A 27,944-nucleotide genomic window follows, 5' to 3' on the forward strand; every position below is an offset into this window, starting at 1 on the left:
ACAAACAAACCAAAAAAAAGCAATAATGTTAACACAAAGATATGTCAAGTTTGTGACAAAATTGGGAGCACAGCAAAGCCAGGAATGCTGGCTCTTTGTGCTGGATGGGATACTCCCCCCTTTCCTCTGTCCTTTAGAAGGATTGATGTGTTACACCCAGTTCTCTCCAGCGCTCTGGGCTTGGCTTGCCACGTCTCTGTCTGCTCTGTGTTACAAGGGCTGACTTCCCGCCAGGCTGACTCGTGATCTGCAGTGTTTTGTGTGGGGTTAGAGGACGATGTGAGTGGAGAGCTCTGAATCGGAACTTCCTTGCTCAAACTGACTGCAGAAAATAACCTGCCTCCCTCCTCTTCTCTCTCTCTGCCTCCCCAGGGTCTCATCTGGAGTTTATGAGCCAGTGGTGATTGAAACCCACTAAATGTGAAGAACAGGGTAGAGCTGCTGGACACAGGCCCCCTACCCAGTCCGCTGCCACATGGATGCCAACCTTTACCTCTCTTCATGCAGCATTCCAGAAGGGATTTCTCCACACCCCTCTCCATACATTTGCACTGCAGAACTACTCTGAGACCACTCCAGAACATGCACTTTCCCTGCATTGGCATTATCCTTCTCTGCTTCCTGGTCCTTCCAGTGCCTACCTTCCCCCTGTTCCTGCTCAGACACAAGGTGTCTGGGGCTTATCGCTGGGCTAGTCCCAGAGGATGATGCTCATGTGCATCCCTCATTCCACCCATTCCCTTACAGTAGGGGACTTCTCAGCTTCTGTCTCCCCAGAACATTGGGTTATACCACTGTGAACTCTTCAGACCACTGGGGGAGGGGGGAGCCATTCTAACCAAACCCAGAGCTGCTTGTTGGGGACATGGTGACATGGCCACTTGCAGGATGCTTTATTCCATTGACTCTGCAAGGGAACATCACCTCCCAAGGCAATGGTTTTACTGAACAAGGTATGCTGTGGTGTACACTTCACCTTCCTACCCTCACATCCCCAAACATCATCTTCTCATAGGAAATATTTCCCAAAAGTGCATTTCAGAAAACTTCCACAATCCGGCTGGGAGTTGGTGAACGGTTAAATGCGAGTGCTCGTTACACCACTGACTGCAGGAGCCCTTCCACTGCTGGGCATGGAAGGGAGTGTTCATCAACTAGCATTAGCAGGAGCACTTTAGAGGTTACAGATTTTACCTGGAGGAGGCTTCTACTCACTATTCCAGGAGCATAATCCATGTTTCGTGTTTGCTGGACCGATTCAGCAAATAGTACTGTTGGAGCTTGGAATACAAAGCCTCTCTTTTTTGTTGTTTTTTTTTTGGCTCAGGAAGGGAATTGCCCTTCTTGGACTGTGAAAAGAATATGGTTCTCTGGCAGCCCTCCCCTGAGCCAGAGCAGGGTGCAGTTGACTGCAGTGGTCTCTCTGTTGTGGTGGTGATGTTGATTGCCTTTCTTGGCCTGGGCCAGTAAGGGATTTGGTGTTGGTTGGCCTTTCTGCCCTGTCAGCAGAGATCTGTGTCTGACCTGGTTCCTGCTGGGGCTGGGGAGAAGACACTGTCTCTGCCTTCAAGGGTAGAATGGGTGTTTGCTGCTGCATTAGCCACAGCAGCTGTTCTTACCTGCTCCATGGCGAGTGAACTCTTCTTACAAGGCTTGAAACTGTTCTCTGGTTGATCTTTCAATTGCCCTTCTTTGAGTTTGGTTTCTGCAGTTGTTCAGCACTTGAGCTGCTTCTTTTCCTTGTGGTGTGTGGCCAAGATGTCTCTCCCTTTCAGCTCCCACTTAGGGACTGTCCTGGCAGCGGAATTGCCAGCGAGGATCTGTGCAGCCTCTGCCGTGGGCCAGAGCAGGCTGTGCTTGCAGCCCTTCCTGTACAGAGCCTCTCAGCTGATAAGCTATTTCTGTGTAGTGCCCATTCCTCTTTTGCCAGTGTACCGTGGTAGCACTCAACACCCGTGCCCTTGGAGCAATTCCACACTCCTGGGCCTGGCTGGGATGTGCCCTCTGACACACGTGTGTGTATGCACATGTACAGACACACACTGGTCCTGTCCAGCAAGGAAAGACTTGTAACTCATCACGTCATTCAAATTCTTAGTTATTTTCAAGCCTTTTTTTAAAAGGAGAAGAACAAAAAAGGATTAATTGTGGTCTCTGTGGCCAGAATGCATGCAGATGAGCTACTGGAAAAGGGAATTTGGCAGAATGAGAAACAAGGAATGAAAGGGCCTTGATTTATCTTTTTTTTCACCCTTCTAGCTAAGGATACTGCATGGGAAGGGTGCTCAGCAGTGTGGCAAAGCTGTACAGCTGCTTACTCTATTTTGATGGTTTCTCTCTTCAAGTCAAGAGGTTTCTTTCTGTATTTGGACAGACCACACACAGGAAATGCATCTTTTTCACCCTTTCCCTTCATAGGGAATTAAATTTAGATGAGGGTAAGAAGAGAGTACAGACAACACCTTGATTTGCTTTAATATAGGGGGAAGGTGTTGAGTCTTGAGTCTGTCTAGAACAAAAGCTCTTTCACACTTGCTGGTGTTTTTTCATGGTGATCCCTTCTTCATTCAGCCTGGGTAGGTTTGGCACTTGACAGCAGGCTGCTGAGCATCCTGCTCTGTTCCTGGGGTGCTGCGTGTCTGCAGGAAGGAGAGAACTGCTTGCTTTTCTCTCTCCCTGGGGCTCTGCCAGAAAGTCAGGCCTGTCCTGACCCTCAGCTCAGGTCGGGGTGAGGGCAGAAGGAGGCTTAGACAGCAGTGAGTGTTCCTGCCCTGTCTGTGGATGGCTGTGCAGAGCTGAGGGTCAGCACAGAGCCCCTGCTGCTCCCCAGGGGCCGGCAAAGCCCCTTGGAGATATCAAATCCTTCCAGAACTTGAAAGGAGCAAACATAAGCCAGGAAATAAGCCAAAACCCAGCTCACTTCTGCTGCTTTGCTTCTGTTCCCATGAAAAACAATGGCAGTCACTGTCAGAGCAGTTGGGATCCCAGGGCACTCTTCTGGCCTCCATTGGCAAGAGTCTGCTGCTCCGAGACACTGGCAGCTCAGCATGTCACGAAATCCCCAGTGAGGCAGAGGGAGGATTTTCTTCCCAGCAGAGCAAGAGGAGAAGCAGTTGAGCTTTTGGATAGCTGGTTTCATCTCCCCAGGTTGGCAGAGGCATAACCTGCTCCATCACGTCACTGTGGCCAACCTGGGCATGTCTTTGGCTTCTCTTCCAGTGACTTGGTACATCACTGCTTGCATTTTTGATAACTGTGTCTCAAAGGGTATCTCTTCTTTGTCTCTGTGTTATTATTGACTCCACGGTTCCTGGTCTTTATGTGGCTTTTTTGCTCTTGTACCCCTCATTCTGAGTGAGAAAGCAGTCTGTGTCATCCAGCCTGGTGCAGCACATCCAGGGCTGGAGCACCCAGAGCAGACCAGGAGGAAGGAAGGAGCAGTCTGTTCCTATTTCTAGATCCCACACAGAGCTCCTGCTGCATGAGCAATGCCCAGCAGTCCCTGGCTGGCCATGGGCATCCAGGGTGGTGGTGGTTGTGGTGGCCACAGGGTCACTTGTCACACACACTCACCACTGCCCCAGGAAGCTGCATCTTGTGAGCACTTTTATCCTTGTGGCATCACTGCCACCTGTTCCTTGTTGGTTTTTGAACATTTAAGAAGTGAATCAGTTTCCAGACCCAAACCGCTGGCTAGTTTCCTTTGGGTTTTTCTTTTTTTTTTTTTTTGTGAAGTGTATGGATTTTTTTTTATATAAACCCAGCAGGCTGGTGTTTTTTGACTGCATTATTGTTTCATTGATATTTTATTTTGGGGGGGGGGGGCTGAGGGAGGGGATGTTCTTTCCCCACATTGTTCCCCTTCTCAGTGGATTCAGAGGTGGCTTAAACAAGTAAAAGGACCTTATTGGCGAGACTCTGCATCCCCTGGGTCTCTGATGCTGACGAGCAGGGCTGCTCATGCCTGGCTGGCCCTGGAGAGCAGAGCTGGCTCTCTGCTCCAGTCTGGGGGGGCAGGCAAAATGTGTGGATTCTGCTCTGCCAGTTTCTGGACCTTTAGTTGGTAGAAGCCTGTTGGAAAGCGTTAGGAAATTCAGTGTAACTTTTTTACTAACTTTTCTTTTTTTTTAAACCAGTATAAAACTGCATGAATGTCCAAAAGAATAGGCTTAGTCATGACTCGGTGAAGTAGATGGGTTTCAATTGGAAAAAGGGGGAGAAGGATGTTGCTCCTCCATCATCTTTTGTCTGGTCAGCACTTTAGGTGGGGGCCTCGTGCTGTGCTGACCCTCAGAGCGATGGGCAGCAGGCGTGTGATTTCTCCCCCCCCTCATTGCCCCCACTTTGCCCCCTGCAGAAAGTTAACAAGCCCTTTTAAACATTTGCTTCAGTTTGTAGAGGGTTCCAAACCAGGCCGAGACCTGAAGAAATAGGTATTTCATTCTCATCTGAATAGGAGGGGTTGACTTTTTATTTATTTGGTCGTTGCTGTTTTCTTTTTACCCCGGTGGCAGTGCAGCTGGGCTCTGCACCGCCATCGGGATCCTCTGGGAAAACCTCACTCCAGGTACGCTAGAGCACCTCGGATACAGCCCCTCCTGGCGAGGGGCACCCTCCCCTCCTTGCTGCCTTACCTGGGGGCTGCAGCCCCCACTCTGCCCCTCCTGCCCCATCCCTGCTGCCCCACCTGGTCTCTAGCTGAGTTCTTGCTCTGGTGACTGAGCCCTGTGGACAAGGCGAGTCCCCAGGGCCAAGTTCCTACAAACACTGCCTGGTCGCAGGTGTTTGTCCTTAAAAAGCCACTTCCTGGCTGTGGGGGGGATTGATGAGTGCAGAATTCCTCCCCACTTCCCTCCTGAGAGCTGTGTCCATCAGCCCCCACCCCGTGCCATCCGAGCCCACTGTCCTCCGTAGTGCCCCTGCCCCTGGGGCATGTGGGAACCTGGGAACGAAAAGGAATTTGGGTGAAGCTCTGAGCGAGGGGCACGGCTGGGCCTGGTGACCTGCCTCAAACACAAGGAGTAATGGTAAAGCCCGTATTTTTCTGGGGGGAGGGAGGGGAAAGGCAAAGGGAGATGGTGTTTTATTTTCTTGAAAGTGAATTGAGCTTGGTGACCTTCGGCTGAGGCGCACACTCGATTTGTATCAGATTCTATAGAGAGATGGCTGATATTTTTGGAAAGGGAATGGGTCTATGCAAACTTCCAAAATTGCTTGAAAAGATAGTTTAACATTTTTTTACTTTAAAATCTAAAGATGAATCTAACTTTTTTCTTAAAGCAGAAGTGCGTTTAGAAAGAGAAGCTACTTCCACTGCTCTATTTTGATGATGATTCTTGGAAAGTTTGGGCTGGAGGGAATGACTATTTTTCACCATTTTTATCTTGCTCCTCTAGTTTTTTTGTTTCTTTTTCTAACGGAATGCTGTGCCGTCTTTGATTCAACAGATCGTGTTTGTATTTTCTGTATCTGGTTCCTAACGTAGAGAAATAACAAATATATGAGGAAATCAATATAATGTCAAATGTTGTTATGGTTTGGGGGAAAAAAATAAAGGTTTTTGGTACTTCACACTGATTCTTCTTGCTTTGTTTCATGTTTTAAATATATTTAAATATCTGCTGAGGAAGCAGGAGGTTGAGAAGGACATGCTGGGGCTTGGAATAGGATTTGGCTTTGCCTTCTAGGATTGCTTTGGCAGCTGGGAGCAGAGATCCCTGCCAGCCCTTCTCTGCAGAGGGGACGGCTGGACAGGGGAGCTGGCAGCACAGCACCAGTCCTGTGGAAGCAGCAGTCCCAGGGAAAGGTGACTGGCTGAGTTGCCAGCAGTGTCCCTTGTTCCTGAATGCCCTATCCCAGCCAGGCTGTGTTTGATCTGCCCCATCCTGCCCTGGTGCCTGTGCCCGAGGCCACCTCCCCAGGCTGACCTGGAGGAAGGGGCCACGGCCCAGGGAATGGAACTCTCAGGGCTTGTGCCGGAGCAGCCCCTGCCACAACATGCAGGGCATCTGCTAAAAGGAGGGTAAGCCTATTTCAATGCCCAGATCCTCCCTGCTGGAGGGGAGCAGGGCCCCCCTGCCAGGAAGAAGCTTTTGCCTTTTCCACCTTTGAAAACCCTCAGCTGCACCTTTGAGTCCCAAGCAGAGTCATCCCCTTTCCCCAGCGCAGCACCAAACTGCAGCAATCCCATCCGTGCGGGTGCAATGCAATGGATTTGGGGCAATGCTGTGGATTGGGGGCGGTGCCGTGGATTTGGTGCAATATCATGGTTTTGAGACAAGTCCATGGATTTGGGGCAATGCCACGAATCTGGGGCGATTCCAAGGATTGGTGGGCAATGTCATGGATTTGGGGGCAATGCCATGGATTTGGCGGGTGATGGAGCCCGGGGGCGGGGCCTCCCACTCGCCCCGCCCACGTCACGCGGCCCGAGCAGCCACTGCTGATTGGTCGCTGCGGGCAGCGGGGCGGGCGGGGCTGTCGGACCGCGCGCTGATTGGCGGGCGCTCCGGAAGGGCAGTGCCGGCCGCGCCGCCATGGTGAGTGCGGGCAGGGCCCGGCCGGGCCCGGGAGGGGCGGAGGGAGGGGGCTCCGGCTGTCCTTGGGGCTTCCCCCGCGCCGCGGCCCTCCCTGCCCGGCCTGGTAGTACGGGGGGCCGGGCTGAGTAGGGACAGCAGCCTGCGCGGGGTCACCTTGCTGCCTCGCCCGCGGAGAGCCCGGGCCCGGCCGCTTCGCGAGGCCGGCGGGGTCGGTCCTTGGACGGCCGGGCCGGGGATGCGCGGTGTGAACTGCCTCGGGGAGCGCCAAGTAACGGGGCCCGGTCGCCCCTCGCAACCCCTGCTGGGTTATCCCGCCGCAGTGGCCCCTGCCCCGCAGTGTCCCATCCCCGCGGCGTCCCATTCCTGAGGTGTCCCATCCCCATGGTGTCCCATCTCCTCTATGTTCCTGCTCCTCGATGTCCCGGCCCCGCGGCATTGCGGTGACATTGCAAAGATCAGGTGCCACTGTCGGCTCCTGCAGCGGCGCTGCCGTGCAGGTCCTGCTCTGACTCTCTCTCCCTTCTCAGGCCACAGCGACAGACCAGCTGGTTGGGTTCGGCTTGGTTGCCTTTAGCCTCGTCCTGTTTGTTTACTACACTCTCTGGATCATCGTGCTGGTACGAGTCTCCTCGGGCCCTTATAACCCAGTCATTCCACACTCAGGTGTTTCCCCAGTCTTTGTTCAGGTGCTGATGTGTCCGTGCCCGAAGGACTCTTGCCTTCTGGGTTAAAAATTTCAGGGCAGAGCTTCCTCTGTGTGCTGGCACAGCCCCTGTCCCTTCTGAATGTGCCTGGTCTTGCCTGAATATCGATCGTGGTGCCCATCTGCTTCTCCATGACAAGCCAACCAGCCAGGGTGGGATCTGGGGCTTGTTCTAGTCATTGGAGAGAGCTGAAACCTTGCCCTGGTGGAGCTGTGATCATCAGAGTCCACATTTTGCATCCCCCAGATTCCTGATTCTGGTGGAAGATGACAGAAGAAAACATAAAAGAGGTGACTCTTAAAAAATGTGGAGCCTGGTAGGGAGGAAAAGAGTTTAGGGAATGCAGAGCTCTGGGAAGGTGATTGTGAAACTGCCCACTGCTGGGGGCACATCAGCTGGGTCATTTGGGGTTTTCTCTCTGTAAAGAACTTCTCATGAGTTTTGGACGTGCCACAGGCCTGGTCCAGCCCTGATGTCCGAACTTCCAGCAGCTTCCCCTGAGGGTTTTGAATTCCCCTCTTGAACCTGCTCACTCTGCTGCCTGAACTGTGTCAGTGCTCCTGGCAGTCCCGCAGCCATGTTGGTGTTTGCAGCACTCCTGGAGCTGTAGGTGTGCTCACTGCTGTGTGGGAATCCTCATACTGCTCTCTAGTGTCCAGAGCCTTCCACTAGTCTCAGAGGGATCCTGGCAGGATCACCATGGAGCAGAGCCATTCTCAGCTGCTTCCTTCTGCAGGGCAGAGAGCCAGGGATTTGCTGTGCTGGGCACCAGCAGCTGTGCCCACCTCAAGCCCCCGAGGCTGTGGGACCCCTGTGCCAGCACCAGTAGCCTCCCTTCGTTGTCCACTGAACACCAAAGCCCCCTCTGCTCACCATCAGCCCCTGCAGCTGTGACAGCCACGTCCTAGTTGCCCTGGTTTTAGCCACCTCACCCTGATATTTCCCTCCTGCTTCCTAAGTCTCGAGGCTGCAGGTGCCAGAGACATGCCCTGGTGTTGTGCCCAGCTGCTGACACCCCTCTCTGTCCCTGCAGCCCTTCATTGACAGCGACCATGGGATCCACCAGTACTTCCTAGCTCGGGAGTATGCAGTTATCATCCCCGTGGTGGCTGGGCTGCTGCTGCTGCTATTTATAGGTGAGAGTTATTTCTGTTCTAATTAGAAACTTCTAAATTAGGAAGAGAGGAGAGGGTTGCTTGGGGCTTAGCTAATGTGTGACACTCGTGACACTCTGTGTGCCTGCTGCAGCTTAGCCTGATGCAGGAACTCGGGGCTGTGTTTGTGTGTGACTTTGGCTGTTTGAACAGTGGAACTTTCAAACAGTGGGCAGTGGAACTTTCTTGCTCTCTCAGCTGAGGCTCTGTTACTCACTATCATGTGTTTTAGAAGTACCCAGAATTACAAGTTTTCTGGCTGAATCTGTTCTCTCTCTTTGTGGCAGGTGTTTTTATAATGATCGTGATGTGGAAGAGCAGGAAACCTGCCAGGAAATCAGACTGAAGGCCCAGCTGAGGAGATGAGGAGAAGGTGCCCACCCTGTGGCACTGTGCCCAGGAAAAGACTTTTCCTGCAGCTCCAGGCAGGCACCTCCTCCAGGGTGCCCAAGCTGCTCCCATGTTCCTTCCTGCAGAGACTAAAACTTCTGTAGTTTACAACTTACTGACCAAAGGGAAACAGGACTCATCCAATGCTCATCAAGAGAGGGACCAGAGCCCCTGCTGAGGGACCTGCTCCCCAGCTGGGGCTGCCCTGCCCAGCCTCTGGGCACTCCTTCCCCTCTGCTCTGGCCCTGCCCAGTCGTTTGTTCCATCTGGGATTTTTAAACGTTTACTTACGGTTTGTGGGGGTTTTTTGGATTCAAGTTTGAGAGGAAAGAAATGAGTCTTTGGACTTGGAAAGGACAGGTTTGCATTCTTAATTTGCTGCTGGAAGGGCTAATCATGGTGCTGAAGGCTCTTGCCTTTCAAAAGAGGGACCCCTGTGAGGCTGGGTGTGCAAAGGATGCAGGGACAGTGCTGCCCCCTGCAGCCCCTCCTGCAGTCACTCCACTGAGGAGATGGCAAGATGTCCTGGATCACGGGGAAGTGTTTGGGTGCAGTTCCCATCACAGCTGTCAGTGCTGGCTGGGTTCCTGCTCTGGACAAGGCTCCATGTGCCAGCTGGGCTGGGCACGAGCAGGCAGGTGTGGTGGCACTGTCCTTCCCCTGTGGGGTTTCCTCCCTTTGCAACTCCCCTTGACCACAGTGAGCAGGATCACCCTCAATAAAGGTCTGCAAGGTCTCAGTCCCTGTCCTCTGCCCATGCCAAGGGGTCTGCAGGCCAGCCAGGATGGGTTCAGCTGCATGATCCTCACAGTGCCCAACAGCCTGCTGGTAAGGCCCTGCTGGTGGGGTCAGGCAGGGAAACACCAGAGAGAATCACAGAATCATAGAACCAACTGGTTTGGAAGATACCTCCGAGGTCATCAAGTCCAATCCTTGATCCAACACCACTGTGATTACTAGATCATGGCACTAAGTGCCATATCCAGCCTCATCTTAAAAACCTCCAGGGACGGTGAATCCACCACCTCTCTGGGCAGGCCATACCAGTGCCTGAGAAGCTGGCCTGGCCCATGCCAGGTGTACCCAGCCTTGGGAGGGCAGCTTTGGGGTCCTCTGACCCTTCTTGCATTTACTGTGAACTTCTAGACAGGGGTGTGTCCTGTCTCTCACCCTGCCAGGAAATGCTGCTGCTGGCTGGGGGTACCCTGGGTGCCACAGGCCTTGGGATGAACCTGGCTGCAAGAGTCAATGGGTGGTTCACAGGTGAGGCTCTGTCTGGAGGTTTGTTTCCAGGTCTTCCAGAAGGCTGCCTGGCCATGCCAGGCTGTTGCTGTTGTCTCCCTGAGACCGAGTCCTCCATCCCCCCATTCCCCCTTCCCTGTGTCCTGCTGCTGCTGCTCTTCCTGATGCAGAACCTGTCACTGACCTTCCCAGTCTGTCACCTGCTGGCTGGGGCTCAGCTCACCCCACAAGGGTTTGTTTGAACTGGGGCAGGGTGAGGCAAAAGAGGTAAGAAGTCAGTGGTGACTAAACAGTTCCTGGTATCTCTTCCCGTGGCACTGCTTCCTGTGCAGGAGCCCGGTGATGTCCCTGTCAGTGTCCCTTCTGATCCAGGTCTCTGCAGGACAGGGTCAGGAGCAGTTTCAAGGTTACATCTCATGTTTCTTTATCAGCAGTGGGAGAAATTAAAGCCAGCTAAGGACACATCTCTCAGGTACTGTGTGGCTTGACGGTGGCAAGAGGGGCTGAAGGTGGCAGGTGGCCCCCGGGACCATCGGATGGGGCCCAGGGTATCGAGGGGTCACCTTCCCAGCCCCCCTTCTGAGCCCTTCTGGTTCTTTGTGGTCCCTGTGCTCACCAGGGTCCCGCGTGACTTGGAGCTGGTGGTACACAGATGTGAGAGGAGCTGGGAACAGGGGGGCTGCAGGGACCCCGGGGCGGGAGTGGAGCCGGAGAGGACAGGGCAGGAGGGGGGAAAGACGAGGGGTTCGGTATCGGGGCACACGTGGCGGGTGCCGGGGTCGGTTCCGGGGCAGTTGTCCCGGGATGCAGGGGAGGGGTGCGGGGTCGGTCAGTGTGCGCCGGGCAGGGGCGGGAGCGCCCCCGGAGGAGCCGGGGGTTGGTCCCGGTGTCTGTCCTGGCCCCGGCAGTGCCCGCTCGGCTCCGCCCCGCCGCGGCCCGCCAGCCCCAGCCACCGCCCGGCCGGGATGCGGGGCCCTCCGGTGGCGACCCTGGGGGCTCCCGACGCGGTGAGTGGGGCCGGTACCGGGGACCGGGGCACACCCCGACCCTGACCCCTGCCCCACAGGGCGGCACCCGCGGAGGCGCGGGGGGAACTGGACATGTGGCGGGATCTGGGCCATGGGGGTGCATGGGGGGGTTCCGGTTCCGTCTCCGGGGAGGATCTCGGCACGAGGCACGATGGGGACACCTTGGCGTTGGGGGACAGGGTGGGTCCCGCCGGGGGACCCCCCGCCTCGGGGTGCCGTTGCTGAGCCCTCTCCGCATGCAGGGTGCAAGCCCCCACCCCCCGGGGGACCCCCGGACTCTGCCCGGTGACCCGCCAGCCCCTCGAGGATGAAGACGCTGGTGAGTACCCGCTGTGACGGGGGGCGAGGGGCCGGTGCGACCCCCCTCAGCATCGAGATGGGGACCGCTCGTCCCGAAGGCGGTGTTGGTGGAGGGGCTGAACCCGGCAGGTGCCCGCGGGCAGCGCGGGGCCCGTGGGGCGTGCGGGCATCGCCGCTGCAGGGAGTGAGCCGGGCCCGGCATCCCCTCCGAGCGGCTGCCCCCGCAGGGCCGCGGGGCCACCGGCATCCGACGCGGGGCCGGTGCACATGGCCAGGCCTGGGGAAACCTCCCCGCTCTGCTTTCAGGTCCGGCTCTTCCTGACGCTGGTGTGCGCCGTGGTGGTGGCGATGCTGTACATCCAGCTGTCCTCCCGTGCCCGCCCGCAGCCCTGCTGCCAGACACCGAAGCACCAGGGCACCCCCACAGCATCCACCATCCGCACCTTCCAGGGATACAGTCGTGTTCCCGACGGGAAGGTGAGTTGGGATGGGGTAGTGCTGGGGCTGGTGGGGCAGCTTGATCCACCTGTGCCTCAGTTTCCCCTTCCTTAGGGAAGGGCAGACGGGGGCTGTGCTGAGTCCAGCTGCTGTGGGAGGGAAGGGGGAGCTGACAGTGCATCTCCCCACAGTCACTGGAGCGAGCGCTGTGCCGCCACTGTGCCGTTGTGTCCAGCTCGGGGCAGATGCTGGGCTCACACCTGGGACAGGCCATCGACGGGCAGGAGTGTGTCCTGCGCATGAACCACGCCCCCACCACCGGCTATGAGGAGGACGTGGGGGCACGGAACACCATCCGGGTGGTCTCGCACACCAGCGTCCCGCTGCTGCTGAGGAACCAGCCCTACTTCTTCCAGCAGTCCCAGAAGACCCTCTACATCATCTGGGGGCCAGCAAAGAAGCTGAACAGGGAGAAGATGGGCTCGACCTACCAGGCACTGCTGAAGATGACACAAACGTACCCCCAGCTGCAGATCTACACTCTGACTGAGGAGAAGATGGCATACTGTGATGACATCTTCCAGAATGAGACAGGGAAGAACAGGTACTGCTGGCTCCTGAGAAGCCCCTTCGGGTCCCCCTGATGTGGCACCTGTCCCCCCCACATGGGGTACCCATAGCCCAGCTGGGCTGGCACCATCATGTCACCCACTCCAGCGCAGCTGTGGTGCTTTGCAGGATGAAATCCGGCTCCTTCCTGAGCACAGGCTGGTTCACCATGATCCTGGCCATGGAGCTGTGTGAGCAGATCCATGTCTTTGGCATGGTCAGCGACAGCTACTGCAGGTGTGTGTGGGGTGGTGGGAGCAGGCGCGGAGTGGTCTGGTGTCCCCCCAAGTCCCACACCCACCTCATCCCCTCCTGCCAGGGAGAAGAACCACTCCAGTGTGCCATACCACTACTTTGAGAAGGGCCGGCTGGACGAGTGCAAGATGTACCTGATGCACGAGCAAGCCCGGCGTGCTGGGCATCGCTTCATCACAGAGAAAGCCATCTTCTCTCGCTGGGCCAAGAGGAGGAACATAGTCTTCACCCACCCATCCTGGGCAGGAGGGTAGGGCGTCAACCACGGAGTGAGGCAACAGGGACCCTGGCAGCAGGGCAGCTCTCATCCTGCACCAACGTGTCTCAGCTCTGCCAGTGCCACAGTTGAAAGCCTTTTGCCAAGCCCTGGAGCAGGGAGTCTGTCTCTGCAGCAGCAAGGCCTGTTTCCCCAGCCAGTGGGTGGGCTGGGACCCCCCATGTTGGTGCAGGGGAGGCATGAGCTGGACTCATGGAGCACCATCAGCTCTGGATGTCTGCCTGTATGGACCCAGGATGACCACAAAGGTTTTCCGCCCACACTTATAAGAAGAATTTTGAATGCAGAATGAACTACTCACCCTGCTGAGCTCCAGCAGGACATGGGGCAGGAGAGCTCAGCCCCACTAGGGCCACAAGCTGGTGCCTCTCCCAGGGATGAAGCTCTGCTATTGTCCTTGTCCCAGTTGTGCCCCCAGATCCAGTGCTGAGTGTGGGGTGCAGGCATCTGGATCCAGGCTCCCTCATCCTGTTGCCTTCTGCTGCTCAGTGCCTGGGCAGGTCCCTGTGATCCCATGCTTCCCCGTAGCTGGGAAGCCCTAGGGTAACTCGTGCCCTAGGGGCTCCAAGTTGCCTTGTCACAAGTGCCCTTGGATTCAGACCAAAGCAAATGTGGCCATTAAAAGTGTTTTTATTTCAGTGTTGCCCCGTGCTGTCGCCTTTGTGGCTGTGGGGACATGGGGACAGGAGGGACAACAGCTGATCACGGGGCTGCTGGCTCCCAGCTCCACTGCCAGGCTATAAATAAGAGAAGGAGGTGATGAGGGGGTAGAGCTGAGACTGAACACGAAGGAGGGTGCTGAAAGCAGTCGAGGTTATTTGGGAAGCAGCAGCTGCGTCTCTGCAGGATGGGTCCTGGGTCTGAGCTGATACTCTGCTGCACAGGTCTCAGCGCTGCTGGGCAGCAGACAGGACACTGGCACTTCTGTGTCCATGGGGAGATGGGACATGCCACGGGCACTCATGTGGCCCTGAACCCATAGCACCTTTTGGACCTATAAGAGATGCCACATGTTTGTGTGGGACTGGCAGTGTCTGAGGGGCCAGGCATGAGAGGAGGGGCAGAGATGCTGCGGTTCAGTGAGCAACTGGTCCAGGACCAGGAAGTGCTGCCAGGGCAGCTTCATGCAGGGCAGGGCATCACTTGCACAGCGAAGCCAGAATATCTCTGGACAGGCGTTAGGGATGCAGGTCTCTGCCAGCGGTGGAGCACCTTCCCTGCCCCACGAAACCCCCCAGAGAGGGGCCCTGCGCTGCCCAACCAGCGCGGGGGAGGCTGCGGCATCCCAGCAATGCACTGGCTCAGGCACCGCCAGCTGCTCCTGGCACTGCCGGGCAGCGCTGCCACCGATCCCCTCACCGGTGCCCTCGGAGGCGTGCGGGGCAGGGGGTGCATCCCCACCCTGCCCTGTCGGGTCCTGGCGAGGGGAGGGCAGCACTGTGACCCCCCGGCTCTCCCTATCCCGGGAAGGCGGCGCTAGGACCCGGCGGCGCTTCCTATGCCGGGAAGGCGGCGCTAGGACCCGGCCTGGGCGGCGGCAGCGGCGATATCGATATCGGCGGCGATATCGGTACCGATATCGGTATCGGCAGCGGCATCTCGGCGCGCTGCGGGACGTAGCGGTCAGTGGACTCCGCGCGTCCCTTCCGGGCCCTTTCAGCCAACGCAGGGGCGGAACGCGCCGTGTCCGGGCAGGGGAGCGGCCCCCGCCGCCGGGGCCGGTGCACGGGGGATGGAGGGGAGGGATGGGTCCGGTTCCCCCCGGTTCGCCGCTGGCGGGGACAGGGGGCTGCACCCCGGGGCGGAGGAGGACTCGGACGTGGGAGCGGCGGGAGGTTCGCACTCGGGGCCGGGCGGGTTTCTCCTTCCCTGGGAGCGAGAGGGATTCTCATCCGGGGCTGGGGACCCCCGGGGTTGGCATCTGTGGCTAGGGGATCCCCGGAGGGGGAAAGGGGTCGGGTCTGGAGCAGCCATTTCTCGCAGAGCGGCGATGTGAGCCCCGGCCCTCGCCATGGCCGTGCCCGCCAGAGGGGCTGGGCATCCCCCGTCGCCCGCGGTGCGCAGGAGGTGACGGACCCCCCATGAGAGCCCCCACCAGGTAAGGCCGAGGGGTCCCGCCATAGGGTCCCCTCCGTGGGGTGCTCCATGGCCTGAGAGCTATGGAGGGAGAGAAGTGCTGTCCGGGTGTGGGGGTCCCACAGCGTCCCCACCTCCCGCACAGTGAAGCCCCCCCAGTATGACCCCCAGCATCACACGACCTGGGCTTCCCGGGCAGGATGGCACCTTCCCGGGCACCAGCACCAGCCCTGAGAGCCCTTCGAGGCCTCAGCTCTCCCGAGGGGTTGATCCCAGGCTGTTGCATAATTTTCTTTCCAGTGCAATTAGTAAAGAGGCTTCAGGGTTTTTTTAATTTCCACTTGTTCCAAGCACTCCAGAAGTGGCTGGGACTCACTCACCAGAGCTCCCAAAATAAACTGGGTCAGTCCATTTCGAGGGGAGGTTAGAGAGTGTCCTCGGGGTGCTCTGGGGTTCACCCCACACACCCCAGCCCTGGAGCTGAAGAGGTCACTGCAGCTCTGCTGGATGTGACTCTGTGCATGCACCTGGTTGGGCATGTCTCACTTCCTTACATCCCCTCCTGATCCAAGCCTCCACAGTGGTGGTTTTAATGGGATTTCACTGCACGAGCAGCAGGCTAACCCTCCCTGCGGTTTGAGCAGTTTCAGCCCCACCAGTGGAGTATTATCCTCCTCCCTGGAGCCCAGCCCAATGTGGGGATCCTGTTGGCACAAGCTGTGGGTCATCTACACCCCAGAGCCTGCCTAGCCTCTGCCCAAAGGATTTCCTTTCCCTGAATTGATTCCAGGGGTTTGTCCTCCCCTCCAAAGGGAGACCTGGGAACTCATCCCACATATGGCTCATCCCATATCCCCACTGGGTTGGTACTGTATCCCCATGAGCTGGTGCTGGGGGTGACCACGTGCCTTGCAGGTGCTCACAGGACGCCAGCGATTGCTGTGCGCTGAGGCTGGTACAGAGACATGAGTGGCAGCGCGGTAAGTGCCAGGGAATCACCCCAGGGACCATCCTGGGGACACCAGGCATCCTGGTGGAGATGCCACAGGAGAAGGGTGGATGCTGACACCCGCGGGGTGGGGGCAGCAGCTGACGCTCTCCCCCCACCTGCAGAGCCAGCGTGCCGCCGCCCTGGGGGTCCTCTTTGCCCTGATCATGTTGCTGATCATCTACAGCTCCGGCAACGGGAGCGAGGTCTTCCCCTACAGCCGCCTGCGGGGCAGAGCCCGCCGGCCCCCCGACCTCAAGAAGTGGGGGGTGAAAAGCGGGTACCTGCCTGTCTGTGGGAACAAGGTACGAGCTGGGCAACAGGGTCTGGCCTTGGTGGTGGACACAGGGTCTGTCCCTCTGCTGACTTCCAGCCAAATTGTCCCCTCCAGTGGGACGGTGGCTCTGCAGGGGACGGTGATGCCCTGTCCCCCATCCACGGTGATACTAAAAGTCACCCCCTAATGGCACGTGTCATCATCAGACCCTGTCTGCCCGCTGCCACCAGTGCGTCATTGTCACCAGCTCCAGCCACCTCCTGGGCACCCACTTGGGCACAGCCATCGATGGGGCCGAGTGCACCATCCGCATGAACGATGCTCCCACCACAGGCTATGAGGCTGACGTGGGCAACAAGACCAGCTTCCGCGTGGTGGCCCACTCCAGCCTCTACCGTGTCCTCAAGCGGCCCCAGGAGTTTGTCAACAAGACCCCAGAGACCATCTTCATCTTCTGGGGGCCACCCATCAAGATGCAGAAGAGCCTCTTGAGGATCATCCAGCGTGTCTGTGCCTCCTTCCCCAACATGACAGCCTATGTTGTGTCCCCCAGCCGCATGAAGCAGTTCGATGACCTGTTTCGGGGAGAGACAGGGAAGGACAGGTACCTTGGAGCCACATCCCATGCCATGTCCCTCTTTCTCCAGGTCCCTGAAGGAGAGCTGGCTCTCGGAGCTGCTTCATGGGCTGCAGCACTGAGCTAGGGATCCCTGGTATAGGTTGGAGACACTGGGGGGGTCCATTACCCACATCACCTCACCCTTGTCATCCTTCCCCACCCCATATTTTGCCTCTTCAGGGAGAAGTCGCGCTCATGGCTCAGCACTGGCTGGTTCACCATGGTAATCGCAGTGGAGCTGTGTGACACTGTCCACGTCTATGGCATGGTGCCACCCAGCTATTGTGGGTAAGGAGACCCCTGACCCTCCACCCTGGCCCTCTGGCCCCACCACAGGGCTCACCTGATGCTTCTTCCCCACGACAGCCACCACCCCCCACCCCGCCGCCTGCCCTACCACTACTATGAGCCCAAGGGCCCTGATGAGTGCACGACCTACATCCACAATGAGCGGAGCCGCAAGGGCAACCACCACCGCTTCATCACCGAGAAGAGGGTCTTTGCCAGCTGGGCCGGCCTCTACAACATCACCTTCTCCCACCCCTCCTGGCCCTAAGGACTGCTCTCTGGAATGGGTGTGGATTTCCCTGCATTCCTCTGGGAGCAGTGGGAGCCAGGCATCAGGATGCCTGACAGGACCACCTCTGTTGTGCACAATGGCCCCTTTACATGTGGGATGTGCTAGGGTTTGGGCTGGTTTTTGCAGGGCCAAGTGGTGAGTGCAGGGTTTGAGGTGTATCCCCTCCACAGGCAGGAGACATGGGGGTGAGATTGTGCCCCATCCTGGTCCAGGTACATTGAAGGCCCTGAGAGCCTATGAGGGGTACCAGGTCACCTCTGCTCTGTTTGAAGTTTCATCACTTTTGGGGCCACTGCAGAGACTTTCCCCCAAATCCCTGGGTCATAGGACCCCTCTTGGAGCTCAACCCCCCTCTGCCATGCCCAGCCCCCTAGTCCCAGTCTGCAGTCATCCTTCCCTCAGCAGAACCCCACAGTTTTTGGTGGGGCCCCATGGGGGTGACACTGCCACCCTCGCTGCCCCAGCATCCCCAGAACACCCAGCTCCTCCCAGCACCGCTGCGCCCCACACTGCCAAAATCTTTTCTAACAGAACAACTGGATTTTGGGGAGCTTTCTGGAGGTTTAGGCATTTTTTCTACCTGCTTCTGGTCCCAGAGTTTGTATTTTGGTTTCCTGGCCAAAGGAGCAAGAGGGGACTGCTTGTTAGTGGTAATAAAAGGCCATCAGTAGCTGCTTATAAACAATTAGAAGTGGGCAGGTAGTGCAGGGCAGTGGTGCCCCTTGGCACCTTGTGGCAAGGGCAGGATTTTGTTATTGATATTTCAGCAGCAGAGAAGTGGATTTGGGGAAAACAACTAAATACAGCATGTGTGGGTGCTAAGCTTTGGCAGGGCTCTCTGCCTCAGTTTCCCTCCCGCTGTGGCTGGAGTTTTGTGGGGCTGGGTGCTGGGGGAAGCTGCAGGGTGCCCGTGTTTTGTAACAGTTTGTACAGGAATAAATATTGCTGCAGTCTGTTGCCTTGGGCCCTGGCTCTGGGTGTTTTTTTGGGGCTGATGGTGATGCCATCACAGATGATCTCGAGACCTGTCTTCTGTCTCTGGGTGCTCAGAAAGGTGTAGGAAGGGGACTGGTGTGTCCAGGTGGGATCCATGCCCAGTCACTGCCTGACTCCAGCTCTGAGCCACCCTCCAATGCAGGTGGCAGCTGAGACCTCCCCAACTTGAGTCACTCCCAGCCACCTGCCCTGGGGTTGTGGGGTCTTAAGACAGGGTCTGTGCAGCCACAGGGGAGGAGGAGAAAAGGCAAGGCAAGTATAAGGACTCAGAGATCAGAGCTGCCTGTCTCAAACACTGTTGCCACAAAAGGACTTTGCCATGAGGTACACACAGAATGCAGTGGCAGGATGGCACTGGCTTTAGGCCTGGTGAGGTCTGGCTGGAACATCCTGGGTAATGCATCCAGACAAAGGTTCCCACTGTGGCAACTTGTGGGGAGGGGCAACTGCTCATATGGGTATCAGCAGTCAAACACAGACCACCCCAGGTTATGGGACAGATGGCACCTGTGACCACAAAAACCTCCCCCGTGCCCTGAATATGCCTTGAACTTAGACTGTAAGTTAAGCCACAATGAGGGCAAGTTGAGATAAGATAAACGTGATACCTGCCTTCAGGTGTTATCTCAGACTAGCGGGTGGTAAACAAAGCCGAAGGAAAAGAATGTATCACTGATGATGGACACAAAGAATCCACAAGGAAAGCCTGCTCCGTTACTGTGCTGAAATCATCTCCATCTGGGCAAAATGTCATTCTATCAGGGGGAGATTGTGAGTACTGAGCACAACCCACTGACTCAAGAAACCCACCAGCCTCGGGACCTGACCATGAAGAAGCCCAGTGTGAAGAAGGATCAATGGAATGTTGATGGATCCAAGTGGTGCCTATCTTCTGCTTGATCTCTCACTTTCTTTCTCTCTTTCTCATTCTTTCTTCTTTCTGTCTCTTTCTACCCATCTCTGGTTTGTTTGTTTTTTTTTATTTCTGTCTCTCTACCTCACATTTAATTGTTAAATAACATCTGAACTATTGACTTCAGCATATGATCTTGTTTGCATTTTAATTTGGGCACAGGCAGCTCTCAACAATCAGATCTTAACAAGGACACCACACCCCTGGGGCTTTACCCCCCTGAGGCTGGTAGGGAGGGGGTGCCAGCTGGGGATGGGGACATAGGGATGGGATGGGGATATGAGGACTTTAGGGACAAGGATGGGGACATAGGGATGGGATGGGAATAGGAATGGGAACATGTGGATGGGCTGGGGACATGGGGACATGAGAACATTAGGGACAGGGATGGGGACATGGTGGCATTAAGGATGGAGATGGGGATGGGATGAGGATTTTGAGGACATTAGGGACAAGGATGAGGACATTAGGTATGGGATGGGGACATTAGGGGTGAGAGTGGGGATGGGGACACGAATGGAGACATAGGCATGGCACGGGGCCATGGGGACATTAGGAACAGAGATGGGGACATTAGAGGCAGGGATTGAGACAGAGATGGGGATGGGAACACGAAGACAGGATGGGGACAGGGATGGGGAGGGGACATGAGGACAGCGATGAGAACAGCATTACCCTCCGAGGGGCTGGAGGAGGAGGCGCGGGGAGTCCTGGGGACCCCCAATCCAGCAGGGTGGGGACCCTCATTCCCGGCCGCGCAGGGTTTAACCGCACCCCCCCAGCACCGGCTCCGCCCGCGCAGGGACCGCAGTGTTCCCCGTGTCCCCCCGCGATCCCCGGTGTCCCCCCCGATGTCTCCCCCGTGTCCCTCCCGTGTCCTCCGCGCCGCCCGCTCGCGCTGCCGGTGCCGCGCGCTCCCGGCGTGCCCCGCGCGCCGCCGAGGTCTATAAATAGCGGTACCGGCGGGCACGGCGCGGGCGGCGGCGGGTCCAGGTCAGTGCGAGACCCCCGGGGGTCCCGGACGGGGCACTGCGGCACCGCCCGGGCACGGCGGGAGCGCAGCGGTGCGGGGGGGTGTCTGCGTGGGGCTTGCAAGGGATGCTGGGGGGGCTGCAGCGGTGCTGGGGCAACCCCGTGCTGGGTCTGGGGTCCGGGGAGGGGTTGGGGGGAGCTGGATGCCGATAGGATGGGAGGGGGATGTGTTGGAACTGGGGGTGGGGTGAAATCGGTGGGAGCACCCCGGGGTGCAGCCCGAAAATGGCCTTGGCTGGGGAATCCGAGGGCACGCTGCAAAACCCCATCCAGCCGCCTCCCCAGCCCCGACCCGCGCGGGTCAGCACCCCTCGGTCTCCTCTGGACCAGTCACCTCCACATCACCTTTACCCTGCACCCGTGGCACCAGCACTGCACTGGATCGGGCCCTGAGCCCACAACGAGGGCCAGTGCTGCTTGCAGCCCCCCATCACCATCACCACAGCCCCCCATTTTCACACCAAGGCTGGTGCCAGCGGTCCTGGGGCTCAGCACCTTCTGCAATTAGGGACCCAGGGTCCTGCACCCCCCAGACTCCACGGGGGCCACCCCAGGGCTTCGTCCCTGCAGTGCAGGTGGGACGTGACCCGGTGCCGGTTTCAGCCCGGCCATTCTTAGCCTCTGCCCTTTCGAGGCTGTAACACGACCTGTCAACAGCCACGGGCCCCACTGGCCACAGGATGGTCCATCCCTGCACCCCGTCCAGCCGGTTTGGGGTGACACACTGTGGCCAAGCATGTCAGGTGCTGCAGGGCTGGGTGTGGGCAGGCAGGGTGGCCAAACCCTTCCTCGAGGTGCAGGGGGTGCAATGGGGTGCTGCAACCCCCTCCTTAGGGCACCCCCTCTAAGACTGGCCCATGGGGAGCTGGGGGTGCTGCCTCCATCACTCAGTGTCCTGGTGACACCAGGCATCCCAAATGGGTTTCCTGCTGCTGGGCAGCACCCGGGGCACAGGGATATGGGCAGGGCAGGGGAGGAAGCCAGACACGTCATGGCGCGTCACTCGGCGTGGGGAAGCCCTCACCGCAGCCGGATGCGGAGGGTGACTGCTGGGAGCCAGGTAGGTGATGGCTGTGGAAGCAGAAATCCCGAGCTCCCTATTTCAGGTACAAGCTGGGCCTTGTGTTTTCCATTCCTCCCCACCAGCTGGGCCATGGAGCTGGGCACCATCATGGCCAAAAAGGGAGACTGTTTTTCTCCACAGACACTTGGTGACCTGTGTCTCCCTGATGTGCTAAGTTGTTTATCCTGCTCTTCCTTTGCAGCCTTAAGTGTTCCTGTGCCTGAACCACAGCAGCATGTCGACAGGTGAGTGATCCGTGCACCTGCTTTCATCTCCACTGCATCCATCCATCCATCCATCCATACATCCATTCATCCCCTCAGTATTCCCTGCATCCATCCCCTCAATCACCCCTGCATCCATCCCCACAGTAACCCCTGCATCCATCCCCCCAGTAACCCCTGCATCCATCCCCCAGTAACCCCTGCATCCATCCCCCAGTAACCCCTGCATTCATTCCCTCAATTCCTGCTGCATCCATCCCCTCTGTATCCTTCTGTGCCCCTTGTATCCATTCCCTCAGTTCCCCCCATATCCATCTCCTCTGCATTCCCCGTCCCTACTGTGCCTCCATCCCCACCGTCCCCCCTGCATCTGCCCCCCTTACATGCAGCCCCTGGTCCCCCTTGCATCCATCCCTGTATCCCTGCCCTGTGTCCTTGCCTCCCTCCCTTCCATCCACCCCTCGATGTCCCTCCAGCCCCTTTATGTGCCCCACGTCCCATTGGTCCCCACCAGCCACTTGGCTCCGTCCCCAGCCCTGGGGAACGCCGGGTGCCAAAGGAGTTGAAATTTCATCCAGCTGTAATCAGGAGATGGGAAAGCAGCCAGAGCAGCTCGACTTTATTTTTAGCTGTGCCTCCCCACATGGTGTTGCACATCAGCATTGCCCCACACCATGGCTGGGACAACTCCCCCGGGTGGGGGAACCCTGTACCGGGGTGCTGTGCAGGTGACAGGATGCTGAGTGCCACCTGCACATCAGCCACCAGGTCCAGGGACCAATGCTGGGGTCCAGGAACTACCAGGGTCATGCCAGGTGCTTGAGGTGGCTGAGTCAGGCTGAGCCTGCCACAGCCCCCATTAGCCCACCAGGATGAGAAGCCGGCCACAGGGATGGAGCTGTGGACAGTGACCGCCTCTGGACACCACATGGCAGTGGGATTCCAGCCCCGTGGCTGAGGTGCCGTGTGGTCTTTGTGCTCAGACGTGTCCAGACATCCCAAACTGCCCAGGTGATCAGGACACACGGCTGCTTCCCTGTCCACCTCCCCCTCAGGGCTCTGGGATTGGTCCCCTTCATCCCCAGGGATGCCTGCTCTGGATCTGGCACCTCCTGGGGACCCCATGCTCCCTGATGGACTTTCTGTCTTGATAATTATATTTTTCCTTTCTCTTCTCCAGAAAAGCTCAAGCAGCACAAAATCATCTTCGTGGTGGGTAAGTCTGTGTCCGTGTCCTGTCACTGGTGGGGTCAGCACAGAGCTTTACACTTCACATCCAGGTTGGGAAGCTGGGGCTGGAGACTGAGACTGGGGCTGTTTCCAGGCACTGTGGGGTGGCCATGGCTCCAGCTCAGCTCCTCAAGGCCATGGTAGGGTGTGTTGGGACCAGGAGGGCACCTCTGTCCAGGCGTGGGATGGCAGCATCTGTGACAGTGAATACGTCGGGGGTGATGTGATAGCAAACCCTTGGGGGTTGATGTTCTGGTGCCATTAGGCGGTGGTCATGTCCTGAGCGCCACTGGGGTGGTTGATGGCTGGCTTCCACTGACACATTGATGTCTTGGTGTCCCTGGTGATGCCCTGGGTGCCATCAGGCAGTCATGTCCTTGATGCTGATAACCCTGGGTCATGATACTCTGGGTGCTCTTGGAACAGGGGCATCCAGGTGCTGATGGAGGGGTTGTGATGCCGTGATGCCAGTGGGACAGTAATATCCTGGATGCCATCAGGGTGTGGTGCCCACATGCCAGCAGCCCATGCCACCTCCAAACACTTTGAAACTCCCAGCCCCTGCCAGGAGCAGCTCTGTCCATCCATCTGGTGCTGGGCTTGGCAACACCAACCCCCATGTCACCAAGTTCTGAGGACTCCTGTGGGTCTGTGCTGCTGCTCCCGCATACCCCTCCCTCTCCTCGCTCATGGCTTGGGGGACATGTGTGCCTTGCAGGTGGCCCTGGCTCGGGGAAAGGGACACAATGTGAAAAGATTGTGCAGAAGTATGGCTACACCCACCTCTCCACGGGGGACCTGCTGCGGGCAGAGGTCAGCTCAGGCTCAGAGCGGGGCAAGAAGCTGCAGGCCATCATGGAGAAGGGAGAGCTGGTGCCCCTGGTGAGTCTACACTGACATTGTGGAGCTGCAGGGGTGTCATATGGTCAGCACATGTCTTAGGCATTTCTGGTCCTGCCATGCCAGGGTGGGGTTTGCAGCAGGAATCAGGGGTGCTGGGAGTGGGGCATGTTGTCCATATCAGTCATAGCGGCTCTGTCCTCCCTTCACCAGGACACGGTGCTGGACATGCTGCGGGACGCCATGGTGGCCAAAGCGGATGTGTCCAAGGGCTTCCTTATCGATGGATATCCCCGTGAGGTGAAGCAGGGAGAGGAGTTTGAGAAGAAGGTGAGGGCTGGTGCCATGCCATGCTGTGCCATGCCATACACCATCCTGGGACAGGGTCTTCATCCAGCAACAGGCTGACCTCCCCATCCCAGTGAAGATCACATCCCAGCAGGATCTGATCTGGGCACTATCCCAACCAGCAGGGCCCCCTGCCTCAGGAACAGCCTGTGCCCATGGTGCAGTGGGAGGGACCAGGGTGTCCCGGGGCTGACAGAGGGTGACAACAATGCTGACATGATGGTGATGGCAGAGAGCCAGGGCTTGGCCACAATGTTGCTTTGCCTGTGTCTGCACAACTCTGGAAGCCACTGGAACAGTGTCCTGGTGGCCCCCAGACCGATGTGGAGGGAGTCAGAGGATGGTGTGGGGACGTCTGTGACCCTCATGTTGACCACCAGCATATCCCCAAAACCAACCAGACCCACACCTCCAACTTGGCTTGGTGATAACTGTGTGCCCTCTGCCTACAGATTGCCCCCCCCACGCTGCTGCTCTATGTGGATGCAGGGAAGGACACGATGGTGAAACGGCTGCTGAAGCGAGGCGAGACGAGTGGGAGAGTGGACGACAACGAGGAGACAATCAAAAAGCGTTTGGAGACCTACTACAAGGCCACCGAGCCTGTCATTGCCTTCTACAAGAGCAGAGGCATTGTCCGCCAGGTGAGTCAGGACATGCACATGCGGTCCCAGAGGAAGGGGAAGTCATGGATGGGGATGATGAGAAAAGGGGGAAAACTCAGTCCTGGCTAGTTTGAGGTGGGCTTGACCCCGCTCATTCGCAACACGAAGACCCACTCCAAGGATGGCTTGCATCCCTTTGCCCTAAATGAGCCCCAGTCTCTTTGAGCATGGCCGATATCCATCCTTGGAAGAGCTCCAGTTGCTCTCGGATGTGATCCCTTGGGTGAACCTCCCAGCTAACCCCTCCATACCCAGCTCAACGCCGAGGGCTCCGTGGAGGAGGTTTTCCAGCAGGTCTGCACCCACCTCGACTGCCTGTAAGCGAAACCCCTGGCCCCACTCCCCCCAGTGCACTCCAGCAGAGACAGCGGAAGCGGCTTTATCCTGTTTTCGTGGACGGAGCCATGCGGAGGAAATTTCAAGGACATTGTGTTTGGCTCTTTCCCGTCTCTCCCCAGTAAAGTTCACTTTAATGAACCCAGACTTTATCTTTTTCTTCTGCCGCAGGAAATGAGTTTTTCTTTCCAGAGATTTTTTTTTCTCCCCCTCTGACTCCCCCGAGCCCCTCTGGAGCTGATTAAGAGCAGGAAGTGGGTGTTTATCCCACCAGGGCAGCGGGATGCTGCGATCGGAGGAAGGGAGGGAGCATCCCGGCCGCTCGCCCCGGCTTCCCAATCTGTAGCCTGCGGGGAGCCTGTGGCTGCATCCTGCAGCCAATCCTGCTCGCCCTATCCTGTCTCACTTGCTGAACCCCCTCGTGCTCCAAGTGTGCGTCCAGAGACAAGTCAGCATCTGAGCTGTGTCCTGCACATGCGTCCCTTCCCCTCTGCTCTCCCACTGGCTGCCAGAGGCTGGAAGTGACCGGATTTGGGATGGGGATTTCCACCACTTTCATGCCTTGGCATTTCCTTGTTTTTTGTTGACTGTGAGGGTTTTTTGGGGTACGTGGTGGCTGCACTGTGATGGTTTGGGGTGGCACAATGCCCTGGAGCAGGGTGCCCCCTGCCTAGGCACCCGCTGCCCTCAGTGCCAGACTCAGTCCTGTCGCCTGGGGCTGAGGGATGTGCTGTGGATGCTCAGGTGAGCCCAGCCACCAGGCTGCATGTCCTGGTAGGTGGAGGGCAGGGTAGGGGTCCTCATGGAAGTGAGTCACAGAACCCCAGCAGACAGGCATGTGGGGGTGCTGGTGTGGAGTACAGGGGTTCTGGGAGATCCCAGCACCCACAGAGCTGCCCAGACACAATGCCACAGCACAGGGACTGTGGTGGAGCTTGGGGTCAGGGATTACTCAACCACAGCAAGGGCAGGAGGCAGCAGAGCTGCAACCCCAACAGGGCCCCCCACCACTTACTTTTGAGCTGCTGGGAGCTGGGCACAGAGCCAGGGGGCTGGGGGTTGGGAGGGGCAGCAATACTGGGGTCAGCCAAGGCCACGAGGCCACGGAAGACGGAGTGGAGAAAGGAAGCAAGCAGGGGAAAAAACAAAACTCCCCAAGACGAAAACCCAAACCCGCCAGGCTCCGACGTCAGCCCTATGGCCGGGGGGCAACGAGCCACCGGCAGAGCCCAGGGCACTGGAGGGAGGCAGGCGGGCAGGAAGGATGCAGCCATCCGGCCGGGGCTGGGACACTGCCAGGACAGCGATCCAGGGCCAGGGCTGGCGGGTGTTTGCCTCGTGCCGGTTGGGACAAGGGGACAGGGGGGTTGGGTGGTTTGGGACACTATGGCCTAAAGCTGAGTAGTGGGGCAACCTGTCTCTCTTGTGCTTCCATCCGTCTTTGAGTGTGCTGTGAGTGTGCCTCAGTTTCCCCAGGTGGTGAGCAGGGCAGTGGGGCTGGGATTGGGGCCCTGTCCTTCTTTTGATCTCAGCCTCTGGGTAATTAGTGTTGGGGTTTAGATGCTTTTCTTCTGGTTGGAAAGCCCAAAGTCACCCTGTACGCTGTGAGGGGAGAAGATGCTGGGCTGAATGGGGTGCAGGGGACTGCACATGCAGCCACCCCACAGTCACAGCCAGCCCCCACCTCTGTCACCCTGCAACTGTCACTGCCCCAGTGCCCATCACTGAGGGTCTCTTGCTCGTTACTGTGTGGTGTCACCGCGGAGAGAGCAGTGCAGGAGGGCCAGGGGACCCTGTGCCGGGCCTGGTCCCCATCGCTGTCCCCATCCCCGGGTGAGCACCCGTCCCCGCGGTCCCCAGGAGATGGCAGTGCTCTGTCATGGGAGATGGCTCTGCTCACCCCGGGTCACCGACATCTCCGGGGACATCCTGGCTGGTGGGAACAGGCGTCGCTGGCTTCCCTGGCAGGTCCTCATTCTGTCCCTATGCCTCTGAACCATAGGCTGGGATAGAAAACACCCGAGGGACCTGCGCTCACCCCCGGCGTGGCAGTCCCAGCCCCACCAATGGCTGTATGAGGGCTCTCACCTCGGCCAGCAGACACTGGCACGTGTGGGAGGAATGGGGCAGGGGTGCAGAACGGGGTCCCTGGGAGCTCCAAAACACCCTATGGCTCCCACCTTGACAGTGCTCAGCTATGACCCCCTTGCCCAGGCACCCTGTCCCAAGGGACCTTCCGACCCCAAACCCGCCTGCCAAGCAGGGGTGTCCAGGCAGCCCCAGCTCTGGCCTGGCCAAGGGTACAGGCAAGGCAGGCAGTGGTTCTAGGGGACTTTCATCTGCCCCATGGCCCCAAAGTGGGTGTCCAGGACCATGGGGTAGCCACTGGCCTGGGACATGGCAACCCTCCTGGGGTGTTGGCTTGGTGCAGTGCAGGCTGAATGTCGGGAGGCAGCTCCCAATCCCCATCATCTGGGACAACCCCTGTCCCCATTGCCTGGGGTAGCCCCCCATCCCCATCACTGGGTGCAGCCCGGATGTAATTTGGAGGGGTTGGATCCCACCAGAACCCCTGTGTCCCACCTTGCCACTCCCTTTTCAACCCTGGGGGTCTCTGGGGACACCCACCCCGGGTGCCAGTGCCCTGCCCTTGCTCAGGGCGCTTCCAACGCGCCCCTGCGGAGGTGCAGCCGCGCACGGCACTTGGGGGAAACTGAGGCACTGTGCCTCCGGGAGAAGGGGGGGTCCGTCCTCTCCGCCCCCCCCGCCCCGCCGCCGGCCCTGCCCCAGCGCCGCCAGCGGCATTTCCTCCGCCGCGGAC

General features: G+C 58.1%; 5 protein-coding genes across 10 annotated transcripts in view; all 5 read left to right on the forward strand.

Moving 5' to 3' along the window:
* EEIG1 (estrogen-induced osteoclastogenesis regulator 1) overlaps positions 1 to 5,577 on the forward strand; it is a 38,122-nt gene extending 32,545 nt beyond the window's left edge. For all 3 annotated transcript variants that reach the window (XM_071574156.1, XM_071574157.1, XM_071574158.1), the window contains one exon: positions 373 to 5,577. In XM_071574156.1, the coding sequence (XP_071430257.1) occupies positions 373 to 418 (46 nt within the window). In that variant the 3' untranslated portion in view covers positions 419 to 5,577. The remainder of the gene's footprint in view (positions 1 to 372) is intronic.
* A 924-nt stretch (positions 5,578 to 6,501) lies between these two features.
* On the forward strand, positions 6,502 to 9,526 carry DPM2 (dolichyl-phosphate mannosyltransferase subunit 2, regulatory). The gene is made up of 4 exons (XM_071574557.1): positions 6,502 to 6,539; positions 7,067 to 7,156; positions 8,277 to 8,379; positions 8,685 to 9,526. The coding sequence occupies exons 1-4, from the start codon at positions 6,537 to 6,539 to the stop codon at positions 8,741 to 8,743; spliced, it is 255 nt and encodes an 84-aa protein (XP_071430658.1). The 5' UTR covers positions 6,502 to 6,536; the 3' UTR covers positions 8,744 to 9,526.
* Positions 9,527 to 10,850: 1,324 nt separating this feature from the next.
* ST6GALNAC4 (ST6 N-acetylgalactosaminide alpha-2,6-sialyltransferase 4) lies at positions 10,851 to 13,148 on the forward strand. Of its 2 annotated transcripts, none has more exons than XM_071574554.1 (6): positions 10,851 to 11,036; positions 11,300 to 11,376; positions 11,664 to 11,834; positions 11,987 to 12,399; positions 12,513 to 12,641; positions 12,724 to 13,148. In XM_071574554.1, exons 2-6 carry the CDS (start codon positions 11,365 to 11,367, stop codon positions 12,911 to 12,913), a joined length of 915 nt encoding a protein of 304 aa, XP_071430655.1. In that variant the 5' UTR covers positions 10,851 to 11,036; positions 11,300 to 11,364; the 3' UTR covers positions 12,914 to 13,148. The 2 variants fall into 2 exon arrangements, with proteins under 2 accessions (XP_071430655.1, XP_071430656.1); XM_071574555.1 differs by having other exon boundaries at positions 10,852 to 11,036; positions 12,534 to 12,641.
* Positions 13,149 to 14,932: 1,784 nt separating this feature from the next.
* On the forward strand, positions 14,933 to 17,546 carry ST6GALNAC6 (ST6 N-acetylgalactosaminide alpha-2,6-sialyltransferase 6). Of its 2 annotated transcripts, XM_071574222.1 has the most exons (6): positions 14,946 to 15,034; positions 15,928 to 15,992; positions 16,126 to 16,305; positions 16,484 to 16,881; positions 17,077 to 17,184; positions 17,263 to 17,546. In XM_071574222.1, the coding sequence occupies exons 2-6, from the start codon at positions 15,978 to 15,980 to the stop codon at positions 17,450 to 17,452; spliced, it is 891 nt and encodes a 296-aa protein (XP_071430323.1). In that variant the 5' UTR covers positions 14,946 to 15,034; positions 15,928 to 15,977; the 3' UTR covers positions 17,453 to 17,546. The 2 variants fall into 2 exon arrangements, with proteins under 2 accessions (XP_071430324.1, XP_071430323.1); XM_071574223.1 differs by lacking the exon at positions 15,928 to 15,992 and having other exon boundaries at positions 14,933 to 15,034; positions 16,188 to 16,305.
* A 2,762-nt stretch (positions 17,547 to 20,308) lies between these two features.
* Positions 20,309 to 25,262, forward strand: AK1 (adenylate kinase 1). Of its 2 annotated transcripts, none has more exons than XM_071574345.1 (7): positions 20,309 to 20,378; positions 21,683 to 21,725; positions 22,885 to 22,920; positions 23,653 to 23,816; positions 23,988 to 24,104; positions 24,575 to 24,766; positions 25,043 to 25,262. In XM_071574345.1, exons 2-7 carry the CDS (start codon positions 21,716 to 21,718, stop codon positions 25,106 to 25,108), a joined length of 585 nt encoding a protein of 194 aa, XP_071430446.1. In that variant the 5' UTR covers positions 20,309 to 20,378; positions 21,683 to 21,715; the 3' UTR covers positions 25,109 to 25,262. The 2 variants fall into 2 exon arrangements, with proteins under 2 accessions (XP_071430446.1, XP_071430447.1); XM_071574346.1 differs by lacking the exon at positions 20,309 to 20,378 and adding an exon at positions 21,457 to 21,477.
* Positions 25,263 to 27,944: the final 2,682 nt, after the last annotated feature.

This window comes from Pithys albifrons, chromosome 20 (genome assembly GCF_047495875.1).
Source record: "Pithys albifrons albifrons isolate INPA30051 chromosome 20, PitAlb_v1, whole genome shotgun sequence".
Lineage (NCBI taxonomy): Eukaryota > Metazoa > Chordata > Aves > Passeriformes > Thamnophilidae > Pithys > Pithys albifrons.

Bases quoted from the DNA above. Each gene is read 5' to 3' on its own strand.
- ST6GALNAC6 (XM_071574222.1), top strand. The intron at 16,306-16,483 runs GTACGAGCTGGG...TGTCATCATCAG, and splicing joins TGCCTGTCTGTGGGAACAAG to ACCCTGTCTGCCCGCTGCCA. The intron at 17,185-17,262 runs GTAAGGAGACCC...TCCCCACGACAG, and splicing joins GTGCCACCCAGCTATTGTGG to CCACCACCCCCCACCCCGCC.
- AK1 (XM_071574345.1), top strand. The intron at 22,921-23,652 runs GTAAGTCTGTGT...TGTGCCTTGCAG, and splicing joins CAAAATCATCTTCGTGGTGG to GTGGCCCTGGCTCGGGGAAA. The intron at 23,817-23,987 runs GTGAGTCTACAC...TCCCTTCACCAG, and splicing joins AGGGAGAGCTGGTGCCCCTG to GACACGGTGCTGGACATGCT.
- DPM2 (XM_071574557.1), top strand. The intron at 7,157-8,276 runs GTACGAGTCTCC...CTGTCCCTGCAG, and splicing joins CTCTCTGGATCATCGTGCTG to CCCTTCATTGACAGCGACCA. The intron at 8,380-8,684 runs GTGAGAGTTATT...TCTTTGTGGCAG, and splicing joins GCTGCTGCTGCTATTTATAG to GTGTTTTTATAATGATCGTG.
- ST6GALNAC4 (XM_071574554.1), top strand. The intron at 11,835-11,986 runs GTGAGTTGGGAT...ATCTCCCCACAG, and splicing joins GTCGTGTTCCCGACGGGAAG to TCACTGGAGCGAGCGCTGTG. The intron at 12,400-12,512 runs GTACTGCTGGCT...CACCCACTCCAG, and splicing joins AATGAGACAGGGAAGAACAG to CGCAGCTGTGGTGCTTTGCA.